Source organism: Rhinichthys klamathensis, unplaced genomic scaffold, assembly GCF_029890125.1.
Source record: "Rhinichthys klamathensis goyatoka isolate OS25496 unplaced genomic scaffold, OSU_Roscu_1.1 h1tg000462l_1, whole genome shotgun sequence".
NCBI lineage: Eukaryota > Metazoa > Chordata > Actinopteri > Cypriniformes > Leuciscidae > Rhinichthys > Rhinichthys klamathensis.
In genome coordinates, this window is record NW_026606951.1 from 427,501 (window position 1) to 443,294 (window position 15,794).

The window sequence follows — 15,794 nt, forward strand, 5'->3', positions numbered from 1 at the left end:
GTTCCGAGAGCAGACATGCAGGTGAGAACACACTCTTTATTCGCTTCTGTGGTGTGTGTTATGACCATGTGTGTCATATAGACCACCAATACTTAATATTCAACAATATTATTGATCTCCTGTATTGACAGCATTATATGAGAACTGAGCTGGACGATGACATCACGGTTTCTCCAGAGCCGCTATATATATAAATGAACTAAATTAATAACTTTTTTACAACAAAAATGAGCCATCACTGAACTTACTTAAGCTGGACTGTGACGCTATTCTCTTCTAGACACAAACTTTGTTGCATTATTTTCCTGTTATCTCTGTAAAGCTGCTCTGAAACACTCAGAGCGCTATATTAATAAATGTGACTGACTTGTTTTATATGCGTGCGCGCTCACGTGTCTCCGAATCCGCAGAAATGCCGGACGATGATTCCGTGTTCGACCTGTTCGAGCTCTCTAATCTGCATAAGAAGCATCACGGGGTGAGTTTAGTGAAGGGACCCGATCCAAACAGTCCCGCGTACAAGATCCTGAACCCAAACCTGATCCCCTCCGTGCCCGAGCTCTCCTTCCGGGACCTGATCTACTCCATCCAGAGCGAGAGAGGCTTCATCTTCACCGCGAACCTCAAGCAAGCCAAGCGCACACGGGGAAGCCTGGTCTCCGTGGAGAGGACCGACGGAACCGGGTCCGTGTTTGAGATCATATCCAACGGGAAAGCCGACACGGTGGATCTGGTGTACCGGACCGCGAGCGGACAGCATGTGGTTTCCATCGAGGACGTGAGTGTTGCGAACGGGCACTGGAGGAACATCACGGTGTTCGTGCAGGAGGACCGGGCTCAGGTTTATGTGGGTTGCGAGGAAATCAACACGCAAGAACTCGATGTTCCGATCCAGCAGATTCTGAGCCAGGAGAGCGCGGACATCGCCAGCCTGAGGATCGCGAAAGGCGCCGCCAAATCAGACCGCTTCATGGTGAGAAACGCTTGGGTTTTGATCCATCAGAGCCGCATGGTTATTGTTAAGTTATTATATTTCCATCTAATGCGTATTTTCTTCCTCTAATGAGGAGTTTGGAGACGCGTAAAGACGCGCGAAAGCAAATGGTTTTGTTTTACAGTCGCTTTCTGAATGTTTCGTGTAATAACTGTTGGAGGGTTTTTCTCGGTTCCACTTTGTTTCGATAGTCCACTTTAGACATTCTACTAACTATTAGTAACTACGTGTCAACTAACTCTCATTAGAGTATTAGTATTTATAGAGTAATACTCTCATATAGAGTATTTTGTTCTGTACATGCGGTAGCGCTTAGAGTTTGAGGAAGGCGCATTACAAATAAAATGTATTATTATAAGTAGTAGTAGGCTAGTAGTAGACTGTTAGTAGACTGTTAGGTGTTAGGGTTCGAGTAGAATAAGTTGACTTGTAGTTCCCAAGCTACTTATAGTCTTTCACCATCAAAATTAAGAGTTAGCAAATATTAAGCATAGTCTACTCTTAATGAGAGTTTGACATGTAGTTGCAAAGTTATTTAATGTCTAAAGTGGACCATCGAAATAAAGTGTTACTACTTTTTGACCTTTATCCCATTTCCTCAGGGAGTTCTCCAGAATGTGCGGTTTGTTTTCGGAACGACGCTGGACGCGATTTTACGCAATAGAGGATGCGGGAGCTGTAAGTCTTTACTTGGCTCAACTTTGTGAATGATATCAAATGAGATTGATAAGTGCTATAAAAACACTGTTTATTTGATTAAATATTGGAAAAATGTCAAATTTGACTTTCCTATAGTTCAAATATGGCGATAGTAGGTCATGGGTTCGATTCCCAGGGAAATCAAGAACTTATAAAATGTAATAAATGCCTACATTTAAATGAATAAAAATAGGCAATTATTAATCGCATCCAAAATAAAAGCTTGTGATTACATAATATATGTGTGTTTGTACTGTGTATAATTATATAGTATACATAAATACACACATATGTACACACATACATAATTGCATGTGTCTATACATATGCATGCATAATTTATATTATATAAGTATCAAAATTTTCTTAATTATATACATGCATGTGTGTACAAAATAATTACACACATACACATATATTATGTAAACAAACTTTTATTTTGGATGCAATTAATCGTTGCCCAGCACTAAAATAAAAATATGAATATTGTATTAAAGCTCAACTCAATTCCTATTTTGACAGCTACCTTCATCACAGATGTCATGAGCTTTGAGAACTCGGTGAACGGATCGAGCGCGGCCATCCGCACCGACTACACGGGACACAAGTCTAAAGGTCAGATGATCCTCATGCGTTTGTGATGTGATGTTTCGGCATGGACTCATGGCTTTAACGTCAGAATCCTTTCCCCTTCAGACCTGCAGGACATCTGCGGCTTCTCCTGCGACGATCTGACCAGCATGTTCACGGAGCTCAAGGGACTCGGTGTGGTGGTGAAGCAGTTGTCGAACGAGCTCCGCCAAGTGGTGAGGATCAAAACCAGCTGTCGGCGTTTACACACGAGTCTCTCCACCCTGTTTCTCTTGTAATGCCAGATACAAGTCATCCTCAAGTCACTTTGAAATGAGTCCTTTCTAATGGCAGTTTCTCTGTGCTCTTTCCTGCCATTCAGACAGCAGACAACAACTTAATAATGAACCAGATTCAAATCCACAAAGGCGTTTGTCTGCACAACGGCATTGTGTACGGAGACAAAAGCGAGTGGACGGTGGACAGCTGCACACACTGCACATGTCAGGTACAGGTCTTCTCACTCTTCAACTGTGCTTTTCACTTCTTCATCTCTTTATACTGGTTAGTCCTGGTTTACTGGGCAGACCAGATTTGAGCAAGGACGGTTAAAAGGATAGTTCACCCAAAAATGAAAATTATCCCATGATTTACTAACCCTCAAATGAGTAAATCATGCACTAGGTGTGTACATTCTTCTTTCAGACGAATACAATCAGAGTTATATTAAAAAATATCCTGGCTCTTCCAAGCTTTTAATGGCAGTGAAGATGCACTTTTATGATGGATAGATGCACTTTTATGATGGATAGATGCACTTTTATGATGGATAGATGCACTTTTATGATGGATAGATGCACTTTTATGATGGATAGATGCACTTTTATGATGGACAGATGAACTTTTATGATGGACAGATGAACTTTTATGATGGATAGATGCACTTTTGGATAGATGCACTTTTATGATGGACAGATGCACTTTTATGATGGATAGATTCACTTTTATGATGGATAGATGCACTTTTATGATGGACAGATGCACTTTTATGATGGACAGATGCACTTTTATGATGGATAGATGCACTTTTATGATGGACAGATGCACTTTTATGATAGATGCACTTTTATGATGGACAGATGCACTTTTATGATGGACAGATGCACTTTTATGATGGATAGATGCACTTTTATGATGGATGGATGAACTTTTATGATGGATAGATGCACTTTTGGATAGATGCACTTTTATGATGGACAGATGCACTTTTATGATGGATAGATGCACTTTATGATGGATAGATGCACTTTTATGATGGACAGATGCACTTTTATCATGGATAGATGCACTTTTATGATGGACAGATGCACTTTTATGATGGATAGATTCACTTTTATGATGGATAGATGCACTTTTATGATGGACAGATGCACTTTTATGATGGACAGATGCACTTTTATGATGGATAGATGCACTTTTATGATGGACAGATGCACTTTTATCATGGATAGATGCACTTTTATGATGGACAGATGCACTTTTATGATGGATAGATTCACTTTTATGATGGATAGATGCACTTTTATGATGGACAGATGCACTTTTATGATGGACAGATGCACTTTTGGATAGATGCACTTTTATGATGGACAGATGCACTTTTATGATGGATAGATGCACTTTTATGATGGACAGATGCACTTTTATGATGGACAGATGCACTTTTATGATGGACAGATGCACTTTTATGATGGATAGATTCACTTTTATGATGGATAGATGCACTTTTATGATGGACAGATGCACTTTTATGATGGACAGATGCACTTTTATGATGGATAGATGCACTTTTATGATGGACAGATGCACTTTTATGATAGATGCACTTTTATGATGGACAGATGCACTTTTATGATGGATAGATTCACTTTTATGATGGATAGATGCACTTTTATGATGGACAGATGCACTTTTATGATGGACAGATGCACTTTTATGATGGATAGATGCACTTTTATGATGGACAGATGCACTTTTATGATAGATGCACTTTTATGATGGACAGATGCACTTTTATGATGGACAGATGCACTTTTATGATGGATAGATGCACTTTTATGATGGATGGATGAACTTTTATGATGGATAGATGCACTTTTGGATAGATGCACTTTTATGATGGACAGATGCACTTTTATGATGGATAGATGCACTTTATGATGGATAGATGCACTTTTATGATGGACAGATGCACTTTTATCATGGATAGATGCACTTTTATGATGGACAGATGCACTTTTATGATGGATAGATTCACTTTTATGATGGATAGATGCACTTTTATGATGGACAGATGCACTTTTATGATGGACAGATGCACTTTTATGATGGATAGATGCACTTTTATGATGGACAGATGCACTTTTATCATGGATAGATGCACTTTTATGATGGACAGATGCACTTTTATGATGGATAGATTCACTTTTATGATGGATAGATGCACTTTTATGATGGACAGATGCACTTTTATGATGGACAGATGCACTTTTGGATAGATGCACTTTTATGATGGACAGATGCACTTTTATGATGGATAGATGCACTTTTATGATGGACAGATGCACTTTTATGATGGACAGATGCACTTTTATGATGGACAGATGCACTTTTATGATGGACAGATGCACTTTTATGATGGACAGATGCACTTTTATGATGGATAGATGCACTTTTATGATGGACAGATGCACTTTTATGATGGACAGATGCACTTTTATGATGGACAGATGCACTTTTATGATGGATAGATGCACTTTTATGATGGACAGATGCACTTTTATGATGGATACATGCACTTTTATGATGGATAGATCCACTTTTATGATGGACAGATGCACTTTTATGATGAATAGATGCACTTTTATGATGGACAGATGCACTTTTGGATAGATGCACTTTTATGATGGACAGATGCACTTTTATGATGGATAGATGCACTTTTATGATGGACAGATGCACTTTTATGATGGACAGATGCACTTTTATGATGGACAGATGCACTTTTATGATGGACAGATGCACTTTTATGATGGACAGATGCACTTTTATGATGGATAGATGCACTTTTATGATGGACAGATGCACTTTTATGATGGACAGATGCACTTTTATGATGGACAGATGCACTTTTATGATGGATAGATGCACTTTTATTATGGACAGATGCACTTTTATGATGGATAGATGCACTTTTATGATGGATAGATGCACTTTTATGATGGATAGATGCACTTCAAAACAGAAACAGCAATTCACTGCCATTATAAAGCTTGGAAGAGCCAGGATATTTTTTAATATAACTCTGATTGTATTCGTCTGAAAGAAGAAAGTCATACACACCTAGGATGGCTTGAGGGAGAGTAAATCATGAGGTAATTTTCATTTGAAAGTGAACTACTCCTTTATGTGGGCAGACCAGATTTGACCAAGGACGGTTAACTAAGTCAAAAGCCGTGGTGGAAAGTGTTGGGAGAATGGAAACAGGTGCTGGAAGTCTTGCTCTCTCGATCTGTTCTGTGTTTCACATGCATCTAAATGGCAGAGATTCAGGAATGTTTTAATTGGTGAGTGATACCCGCTGACTCTGGTTTCCGGTGAGACCATTGTGTGTGTGTGTGTGTGTGTGTGTGTGTGTTAGTGTGTGTGCGGTTGTGGCCGCTGACTCACTCTGTATTCTCAATCTCCACCCTCATGTTGGCCACATAAAAACACTTTGTAAGTCCGGTCAGATGTGTTCCCCTGCTGCCCGCTCAGAGTTTATATCACCACAAGATTTTCCAGGGGTCACTCTTTATTGGCAAACCGAAAGCCAGCAGAGAGTCGTTTATTTCTCATCCATTATGTGCAGCTGTTGGGATCGTCCCATTAAACTTGCTTCAAATATTTCACAGAACTCGGCCACTGTGTGTCGTGAAATCTCCTGCCCGCTCATGCCCTGCGCCAACGCCACGGTCCCGGATGGCGAATGTTGCCCGCGCTGTGGAACACGTGAGTCCAGCTGTGAAATCTCAACATTCATTATGTTCATCTGATCTTTGAAGTCAAGTCACCTTGATTTATATAGTGCTTTTAACAATCTAGAGTTTCACAGCAGCTTTACAGTGATAACAGGAGATTACAGTAACAGAGAGTGTTTAGGCTTTACAGCAGCTCTAGAATAAAGTTATTGTCCAGATAAATTTAGTTTTGATTGATTCACTTCCATTGCAAAGATCATTAGTGATTAACTTAGCGGCCGCTAACACGACACCGCTCTAACAGGAACTCTTAATGTGGTTTGGCCGTTCATTTGCACACAACAGTGTTTGGGGCTCGTTGAACTCATTTGGTGTCCCTGTTCTCTGATTCTCTTCCTCCAGCGAGTGATGCGGGTGCAGAAGATGGCTGGTCGCCCTGGTCCGAATGGACCCATTGTTCGGTGACCTGTGGAAGAGGCATTCAGCAGCGTGGACGCTCTTGTGACCGAATCAACAGCAACTGTGATGGCACGTCCGTCCAGACGAGAGACTGTTACACGCAAGAATGCGACAAACGATGTGAGTTGAACGATACGCTGACCTGGCATCCGTCACTGATCATATTCAGACTATCATGCATGTAACGTAAGCCAGTAAGAGCTGTGCGTTGTGGTAGATTTTTCCCCTACGCACCTGACTTGAGTTTAGGCTGGGTCGTATCCTAATCAACGCATTGATTGGTTCTTCATATGTATAATCCAGCAAACCCTTCTGTTACTAGGTAGAAGAAATTTCTTGATTTACTTCACTTTGTTACTCAAAGTTTATCAGTCTAGTTTCATTTCACCTTTTGTTATATTCGGTCATGATTCAGACACACTGACTTACTGAGTGTTTGGGGACATTTCAGGTTTCAAAAGCATATAATTGTTAATCCTGTAAGAAAAATAAACTCGGAACGGGTCAATTAGGACCGGTTACATGCATATGTTTAACGCTTATTGCTGTTTTCATGCAGTCAAGCAGAATGGGGGCTGGAGCCACTGGTCTCCCTGGTCTTCTTGCTCCGTGACGTGTGGCGAGGGTGTCATCACTCGCATCCGGCTGTGCAACTCCCCAACGCCTCAGATGGGGGGCAAAGACTGCGAGGGAGATGGTCGCCAGACCGAACCATGCCAGAAGCCGTCGTGCCCAGGTGAGTGTCTGCCTTATGACTGCTGGAGTATTTACAGCATTGAACCTGAAATCCCAATTGACTGAAATCCCCAATTTCTCTGTGTCTCAGTGAATGGAGGTTGGGGACCCTGGTCTCCATGGGACTCTTGCTCCGTCACGTGTGGTGGAGGACTTCAGCGCAGACACCGTTTGTGCAACAGCCCCGCTCCCAAACACGGTGGAAAAGAATGCCTGGGTGACTCCAAAGGAAGCCGGTTGTGCAACTCTCAGTCGTGTCCTGTTGGTGAGACATTCTTCATTGTTAAAGGGGACATATCATAAAAATCTGACTTTTTCCGTGTTTAAGTGCTATAATCGGGTCCTCTGTGCATCTACCAACCCAGAAAACGTGGAAAGCGCAACCCAGTAACTTTATTTTGGTAAGCCTTTCTCTGCAAGAATTTCAAAAAGGTAAACCGATTCGATTTTTGCGTTCCCCTTCTGACGTAGGAAGGGGATCTTATTATAATATTACCGTCCCTTAATCTGCACGTTTACACACACCTGCGACATTGGGTTCGGCGAGTGCCAACAGAGACCAGTTCTAATGCACTGGAGAAGATCCAGCAAAGCCTGAAACTGTTCTGTGGTCGAGCACAGACGAGCACTGAACACTATTGACCAGAACATGTCACCGCTGTCTTATAAACACCTCAGGAACTGTGGACACTTGTGTAAAAGTTTAACGTGATGGTACATGCAAGTCGATGAGGTGAATCAATGAGTTGTTTCTGAGATTCTGGATGAGTGAGATTGGCCTGTTTTGTTATTGCCAGAGTATCCGAAGCTCGTGAAAAGGCTCCGCCCTCTTCTGAATGGGGGCGGGAAACGGCAGCTCATTTGCATTTAAAGAGACGCACACAAAAACGGCACGTTTTTCTTCACCCAAAAAGGGGCAAATTTGACAAGATATAATAAATGATCTGGTATTTTGAGCTGAAATTTCACAGACACATTCTGGGGACGCCATAGATTTATATTACATCTTGTGAAAAGAGGTATACTATGTCACCTTTAAGGATCGAGCTAAAGATTCTTGTAGCACAAAAATAACAGACTTCCATACTTTCATGAACAGATGGATGTCTCTCCAACCCGTGCTTCGCCAGCGCCAAATGCACTAGCTTCCCCGACGGCTCCTGGAAGTGCGGCGAGTGTCCGGTGGGATACACTGGGGATGGAGTCCACTGTCAAGACATCGATGAGGTGAGACCGTCATGCTAATGAGTTGGACGCTTCTAAATGGAGATACTGGTGTTTCTAAATAGTCTTTGGTATCTGCAGTGCAAAGAAGTTCCCGATGCCTGTTTTGTGCTCAATGGAGTCCATCAGTGTGAGAACACAGAACCGGGCTACAACTGCCTGCCCTGCCCACCACGCTACTCCGGACAACAGCCCTTCGGCCGGGGAACAGAGCAAGCCATTGCCAATAAACAGGTTAGAGCAGTCTAGAACAATGTCAACAATGGGAAGGGACCGTTCTTATTTGTTTCATGAAGTGCTAACCTCCATAAACTCGACTTTCTTACAGGTCTGCACACCTAGAAACCCATGTGAGGACAGCAGCCATGACTGTAATAAGAATGCCAACTGCATCTACCTGGGAATCTTCTCCGACATCATGTACCGCTGCGAATGTAAACCAGGCTATGCTGGGAACGGTTACATCTGCGGAGAAGACCCAGACCTGGACGGCTGGCCAAACACGGACCTCCTCTGTGTGGAAAACGCCACCTACCACTGCAAGAAGGTACGAGGCCATTTCCTTACCATATCCCGTTATACAACAAGGTTATAAAATCTTCATCAAAACATCTCCTATTTTAGGACAACTGTCCTGACCTTCCCAACTCTGGGCAAGAAGACTATGACAAAGATGGAACTGGAGATGCTTGTGACAGTGATGATGACAATGATGGGATCCCTGATGACGGGGTAAGTCGTAAACACACTCTTCTTCTGCAAAAGCATTTAGAGATAGCATGTTACTGACTAGAAAAGAAAGAACAGAGTGAACAAAAGAGAGAAAGAAACTTTGCCAGTAGCAAATAAACAAAGCGTTTTGTGCTGGCTTCCGTCCAGCCTCGCTGGATCCCTTGGTTTAACATCCATAATTCAGCCAAACAATTTGACAGCTGTGTCCCGTCCATGGCATATCACTTAAGACATGCATTTTAGTGCTTTGCGGATGTATTTATAAAATTGGCGGGGAGGTAGAGAACGGATCCAGATGTTTTTCTATCTTTCTGTTTTCGTCTCTGACTTGGCTGGATCTTATTGTTTTGAACCAGGACAATTGCCCGTTCATCTTCAACCCAAGACAGTACGACCAGGACCAAGATCAAGTTGGCGACCGATGCGATAACTGCCCGTACGACAGTAATCCAGAACAGACCGACACCGACAACAATGGCGAGGGTGATGCGTGTGCCATAGACATCGACGGAGATGGTGAGTCACACGTCATGAATCTGTCATAACCTGGCACTCACGAACCACTGTAAGGAATCATTGGTGTGACACTGGAATTGATTTCTCCAGGCATTCTGAACGAGAAGGACAACTGTCCATATGTGTACAACACTGACCAGAGAGACACCGACCGGGATGGAGTCGGTGACCACTGTGACAACTGCCCGCTGGAGCACAACCCTGACCAGGTGAGTTGCTTCAACATGCTTTAAGACCCGAGTGTGAAACCATGAACAGCAGATGATGAAGGCTTGCATTTTCTCCTTTGTTGCCATTGGCTTTTGGCTTGACTAGTTGGGGACATTTAATTTAATATTCAACAATATTATTGCTCTCCTGCATTGACAGCATTATATGAGAACTGAACTGAGCTGGACGATGACTTTTACAACAACAATGAAGCATCACTGAACTGACTTAAGCTGGACTGTGACGCTATTCTCTTCCGGAAACAAACTTTATTGCATTATTTTCCTGTTATCTCTGTAAAGCTGCTCTAAGACTCTGTGTTGTAAAAAGCGCTGTATTAATAAATGTGACTTGACTTGACATTAATCGATGTGATGTCACAGATTGACTCGGACTCTGACAACGTTGGAGACAAGTGTGACAGCAACCAAGACATCGATGAGGATGGACATCAGAACAACCTTGACAACTGCCCCTACATCCCCAACGCCAACCAGGCCGACCACGACAAGGACGGCAAAGGAGACGCCTGCGATCATGACGATGACAATGACGGCGTCCCTGACGACAAAGACAACTGCAGACTCGCCTTCAACCCAGATCAGCTGGATTCGGACGGTGAGTCCAACACACTGGCGTGGATTTAAGTTCATTTTCTGTAAAATCCAAATTCGTGCAAGAATAACCGTCTTTTCTCCTGTCCAGGCGATGGCCGAGGTGACGTTTGCAAGGACGACTTTGACCAAGATAACGTGCCAGATATTTTTGATGTTTGCCCGGAGAACTTTGCCATCAGTGAAACAGATTTCCGCAGATTCCAGATGGTTCCCCTTGATCCCACTGGAACTTCCCAAATTGACCCCAACTGGGTCGTCCGTCACCAGGGCAAAGAGCTCCTGCAGACCGTCAACTGTGATCCCGGCATTGCTGTCGGTAAGTGGTTGAGAGACACTGGCTCTCGATGAACGTGTTCTTCTACATCAATGGGTTAAAGGAGGAGTTCGCTTCATAAGTAAAATTTCCTGATAATTTACTCTCCCAGACGTCATCCAAGATGTTCATGTCTTTCTTTCTTCGATGAACGCTGGTTTGTCTAGATAAGACTCTTATTCCTCGGCTGGATCGTGTCGAGACTTTGAAGCTGCACTGAAACTCACATCTGGACCTTCGACCCGTTGGAGTCACTATATGGAGAAACCCTGGAGTGTTTTCCTCAAAAACCTTCATTTCTTTTCCACTGAAGAAAGAAACACATGAACATCTTGGAAGACGTGGAGTAAATCATCAGGAGATTGTAATTCTGAACTAATCCTTTAATGTTCTTCTTCTTGTTCCTCAGGTTATGATGAGTTCAACGCCGTGGACTTCAGCGGCACGTTCTTCATCAACACGGACCGTGACGACGACTATGTCGGCTTTGTGTTTGGCTACCAATCCAGCTCGCGTTTCTATGTGGTGATGTGGAAGCAGATCACTCAGACCTACTGGTCTCATACGCCCACCAAAGCCCAGGGTTACTCTGGACTGTCTATTAAAGTTGTGAACTCCACTACGGGACCGGGCGAACATCTCAGGAACGCTTTGTGGCACACTGGAGACACCGAAGGACAAGTATGTATCAGTCTCAAGCTGAATGTCCAAGTGATTTTGTTTTTTTTTAAATGTCCGCTCATCTTATTTCGGACCGTTTGCAGGTGCGCACCCTTTGGCACGACCCCAAGAACATTGGCTGGAAGGATTACACTGCCTACAGATGGCACCTGATCCACAGACCCAAAACCGGACACATCAGGTAAGTGTGGATTCACTTATATCAAGATTGGTCTTGGTTACTAACCAACAGCTAAAGCAGCTTTACTCACTCCTCTTCTTTTGTTTCTTTCCAGAGTTATTATGTATGAGGGCAAGAGAGTCATGGCTGATTCAGGAAGCATTCATGACATGACATACGCTGGAGGAAGACTTGGCCTCTTCGTCTTCTCTCAAGAGATGGTTTACTTCTCAGACCTCAAATACGAATGCAGAGGTAACTCATTTAGATGGTTTTAAAGGGGAATTATCATGAAAATCTGACTTTTTACGTGTTTAAGTGCTATAATCGGGTCCTGTGCATCTACCAAACGTGAAAACTAGTGAAACCCAGTGACTTTGTAACTTTCTCTGAGAGCATGACAAAAAATAAGCCGATCTGATTTCACTCCTCTTGACGTATGAAGAGGATCTTATTATAATATTACCGTCCCTTAATCTGCACGTTCACACACACCAGCGACATTGGGTTCGGCGAGCGCCAACAGAGACCAGTTCTAACGCACTGGAGAAGATCCAGCAAAGCCTGAAACTGTTCTGTGGTCGAGCACAGACGACACTGAACACTATTGACCAGAACATGTCACCGCTGTCTTATAAACACCTCAGGAACTGTGGACACTTGTGGAAGAGTTCAACATGATGAGGAGATGATCAGTGTAACTCCACAACAACTACAGAAATGTCTCCGCTAACATTCAGAAACGTGTAAAAGTGAAGCTCTCCCTGAGTCTCTCCGTAAGGCTGCACTCGCTGCTGTTACTCCTGACTCTGGATCAGTGAGATCGGCCTGTGTTGTTATTGCCGGAGTCTCTGAAGCCCTGCCCTCTTCTGAACGGAGGCGGAGCTAAAGCTCATTTGCATTTAAAGGGACACACACAAGTTTTTGCTCACACCCAAAAAGGGGCAAATTTGACAAGATAAAATAAATGATCTGGTATTTTGAGCTGATATTTCACACACACATTCTGGGGACGCCATAGAGTTATAATACATCTTGTGAAAAGAGGCATAATATGTCACCTTTAAAGAATAATATTGCTCTTAATGTTGTTCTAGCAAAGCTCATGAGTGTTTTTCCACTCTCTTGCAGATGTATAACGACCCCGTCGTTGTTTTCCCGAAGGACGGCCCGCTATCTTCTGTTTTCTGTCGGTTTAAATGTGTTATAACTCTCTTCTGTGGTGGGATCCAGGAGGACAAAAACTGTCAATCCAGATCCAGCATCACTTTTCATCTCATCGATCTCCTCCAATCTCAATGGGATTCTCAGTCAGTTTCTTGTTTCTTGTCATTTGGTGGGTAAAGGGAAGCTCTTCTGTAACGTCACCTCAGATCTGCTGTGGACTACGATCACGGCAGAAACGAGTCGCTTATGAACTGAAGGAAAAGCTTCTCCTGGGTTGATTCTGCTGGCTTCGAGATCCCACAGGAGGAACCGTTGATGCACAGGATCGACAGACTTCGTGATCTTTGTCATTGAGACATCCAGATCTTCAGGACTCGATGATTCAGGCTTGCTTTTCCATAAACGCCCCCTTCTGCTTTCAATCAGAACCACAGAGTCTTAATTTCACTGTTTATAGAGTGGAGGCTTTCTCAGGGCTAGAAGGATCTTTGTGTTCAAAGTTCATGTCTTAGATTAATACACAGATGAGCTTCAGAGTTTTTCTGGTTCTAAACAAGCATAAATGAAAAAGGAAGTTGAGAGATCACAGAGGCGCACTTCTGTGGTTTATTTATAGTGTTGAGAGGAGACGTCGTCTCAGAGCCACTTATTACTGAAACACACACAGAACAACTGGAGCGTTGAGAGCGCCTCCTTCAGGCCAGGAGGAGCTCAATTCATGTAAACACCAATATTACCTCACTGTTCTAGAATTGAACTCAACAAAAATTACAAATGATATTAGTGCCATTTATAAGTCAGTTCTGTGTTGTTTTAGAGCTACTGTAGGTAGTGAAACATTTCTTCTGTAAATAATACAACATTTTTTTTATTTTAGACGAGATGCCCCAGTAAAGTTGTTAATATAAATAGTTTGTGCCTAATTGATGTCTTTTTTAAAGTAAGTTATTGGTAATGTTTCTTTTTTTCTATTTTAATGTGTAGATATATGCTATTTAAATAATTTATAATGAACTGTAACCTGACATTGGAAGAATTTGTATAAACTGTTTGCACACTGATGAGGATTTTCTTTGTTTTTATGGATGCTTCAATGTCAGTATTGTTACCGGTTTTATTCAATAATGTTGTTAAATTCTTATAATTTTGTAAAATCGCAATAAAAACTTTTGAGTAAAAATGACAATAAGGGCTTTCACAGTAACTTTAAACTCCAGAATCAGCTAAAATTACATATTTCTATGACGTGTTCAGCTTAATTACAGTCAGAAGGCCTGATTTTACACTATAAATCTCAATGTTTACCTAGAAATCCAGTGGATTTTAATTCTAGGGTCTGTGGCTGTGGTTTGGTTTATGGTTACTGGTACAATAAAGGCTAATTTGGTCAAAAGAGTATTCTTATATCGTCTCAATCTTTCACAGTTAATCCTGGGTTCGTTTATCCACAAACGCACGGTTCACCTTCAAGGTCAGGAATGCTGGGAATGCCGGAGTCGCTGAAACACGTCCGTATGAACACGACGCCACATTCACGCGCACGGCACATTCACGCGCACGGACACTGAGACTCACGTTACCCTCGGCATACAACATTTCATATGTACCATTTCATCTCGGGACACGACTTTTGTCAACAACAAAAAAAGTTTTATTTCAATGAAATGATTGCACTATATTATAGTTCGATAATGTTTTTTATTAAATATTTTGTATTTTGTTACTAAATTATATTTTCGCTGTATTTATAATCCATTTATTCACTTTTTGAGCATAGACCTGAAAATAAATGTCCTACTTAAACTGGTAAATCTTGAACGTTTAGAGCGACAGACTGAAGTTTGATCTCTTTTAGAAAAACTTGGAAAAATTAAAAATAGTATTTTTGTGCAGTTTTTAAAACAATAAACGTAAAATTCTGTAACTTTTTTTGCAAGTGCCAAAACCTTTACCAAGTTTTGTACCATCCCGATGAAGTATAAAAAAAAAAATAAAAAAAATAAAAAAAACGTAAAATGTTTCTGTCAAAAATGACCGAAGAGCATCAAGGCTGCATTTATAAAAAAAATATTATTACGTGAATATACAGTAAAGTGTAATTTATTCCTGTGATCAAAGCTGAATTTCAGCATCATTTCTCCAGTCTTCAGTGTCACATGATCCTCCAGAAATCACTCTAATATGAGGATCTGATGCTCAAGAAACATTTATGATTATTATCAGTGTTGAACAGTTGCGATGCTTCAGATTTATGAGGAATATTTATTAATAAATTTAATTTTTCAGGATTTTTTGATGAACAAATTTTGAAGCAGCATTCGTTTGAATTAGAAATCTTGGCATTTTTGATCAATTTAATGCTGGATAAAATGAATTTCTTTAAAAACATGTATTTTGAACAGTAGTGTATGTACGTGTGACGTTTATGAGCCATAACTCAAGGTTATCTCGGGTTCTCTAACCCGTTTATGAGGAAAGAAAAGAACAAGGTCAGACTGTTCAGATGGATTTGATCCATACATTTTTTAGGGGGTTTAATCAAAAGCTCATGACATGAATAAAAAGACATATTGGTTTGATTTTTGAAAAGGAACATTTTATTTTTTTTCCACTTACATTCCATTTCATGTGTTCTTCAGTCGGATTGAGATACTGACGCTGGCAAACACATCAGACACACAATGACAAACACACTTTC

The 15,794-nt window shown here is 41.6% G+C and overlaps 1 protein-coding gene across 1 annotated transcript in view; it reads left to right on the forward strand.

Moving 5' to 3' along the window:
• Window positions 1-13,165, forward strand: part of LOC130071834 (thrombospondin-1-like) — a 13,299-nt gene extending 134 nt beyond the window's left edge. The window contains exons 1-22 of the mRNA XM_056236729.1: window positions 1-21; window positions 411-973; window positions 1,597-1,672; window positions 2,216-2,308; window positions 2,390-2,499; window positions 2,646-2,771; window positions 6,217-6,313; window positions 6,685-6,861; window positions 7,301-7,477; window positions 7,568-7,741; window positions 8,576-8,703; window positions 8,782-8,934; window positions 9,029-9,247; window positions 9,325-9,432; window positions 9,789-9,948; window positions 10,039-10,157; window positions 10,542-10,776; window positions 10,864-11,091; window positions 11,498-11,769; window positions 11,853-11,950; window positions 12,045-12,184; window positions 13,061-13,165. The exon at window positions 1-21 is cut by the window's left edge and continues 134 nt beyond it. Coding sequence (XP_056092704.1) covers window positions 1-21; window positions 411-973; window positions 1,597-1,672; window positions 2,216-2,308; window positions 2,390-2,499; window positions 2,646-2,771; window positions 6,217-6,313; window positions 6,685-6,861; window positions 7,301-7,477; window positions 7,568-7,741; window positions 8,576-8,703; window positions 8,782-8,934; window positions 9,029-9,247; window positions 9,325-9,432; window positions 9,789-9,948; window positions 10,039-10,157; window positions 10,542-10,776; window positions 10,864-11,091; window positions 11,498-11,769; window positions 11,853-11,950; window positions 12,045-12,184; window positions 13,061-13,068 — 3,482 coding nt within the window. The 3' untranslated portion in view covers window positions 13,069-13,165. The remainder of the gene's footprint in view (window positions 22-410; window positions 974-1,596; window positions 1,673-2,215; window positions 2,309-2,389; window positions 2,500-2,645; window positions 2,772-6,216; window positions 6,314-6,684; window positions 6,862-7,300; window positions 7,478-7,567; window positions 7,742-8,575; window positions 8,704-8,781; window positions 8,935-9,028; window positions 9,248-9,324; window positions 9,433-9,788; window positions 9,949-10,038; window positions 10,158-10,541; window positions 10,777-10,863; window positions 11,092-11,497; window positions 11,770-11,852; window positions 11,951-12,044; window positions 12,185-13,060) is intronic.
• The last annotated feature ends 2,629 nt before the right edge of the window (window positions 13,166-15,794 follow it).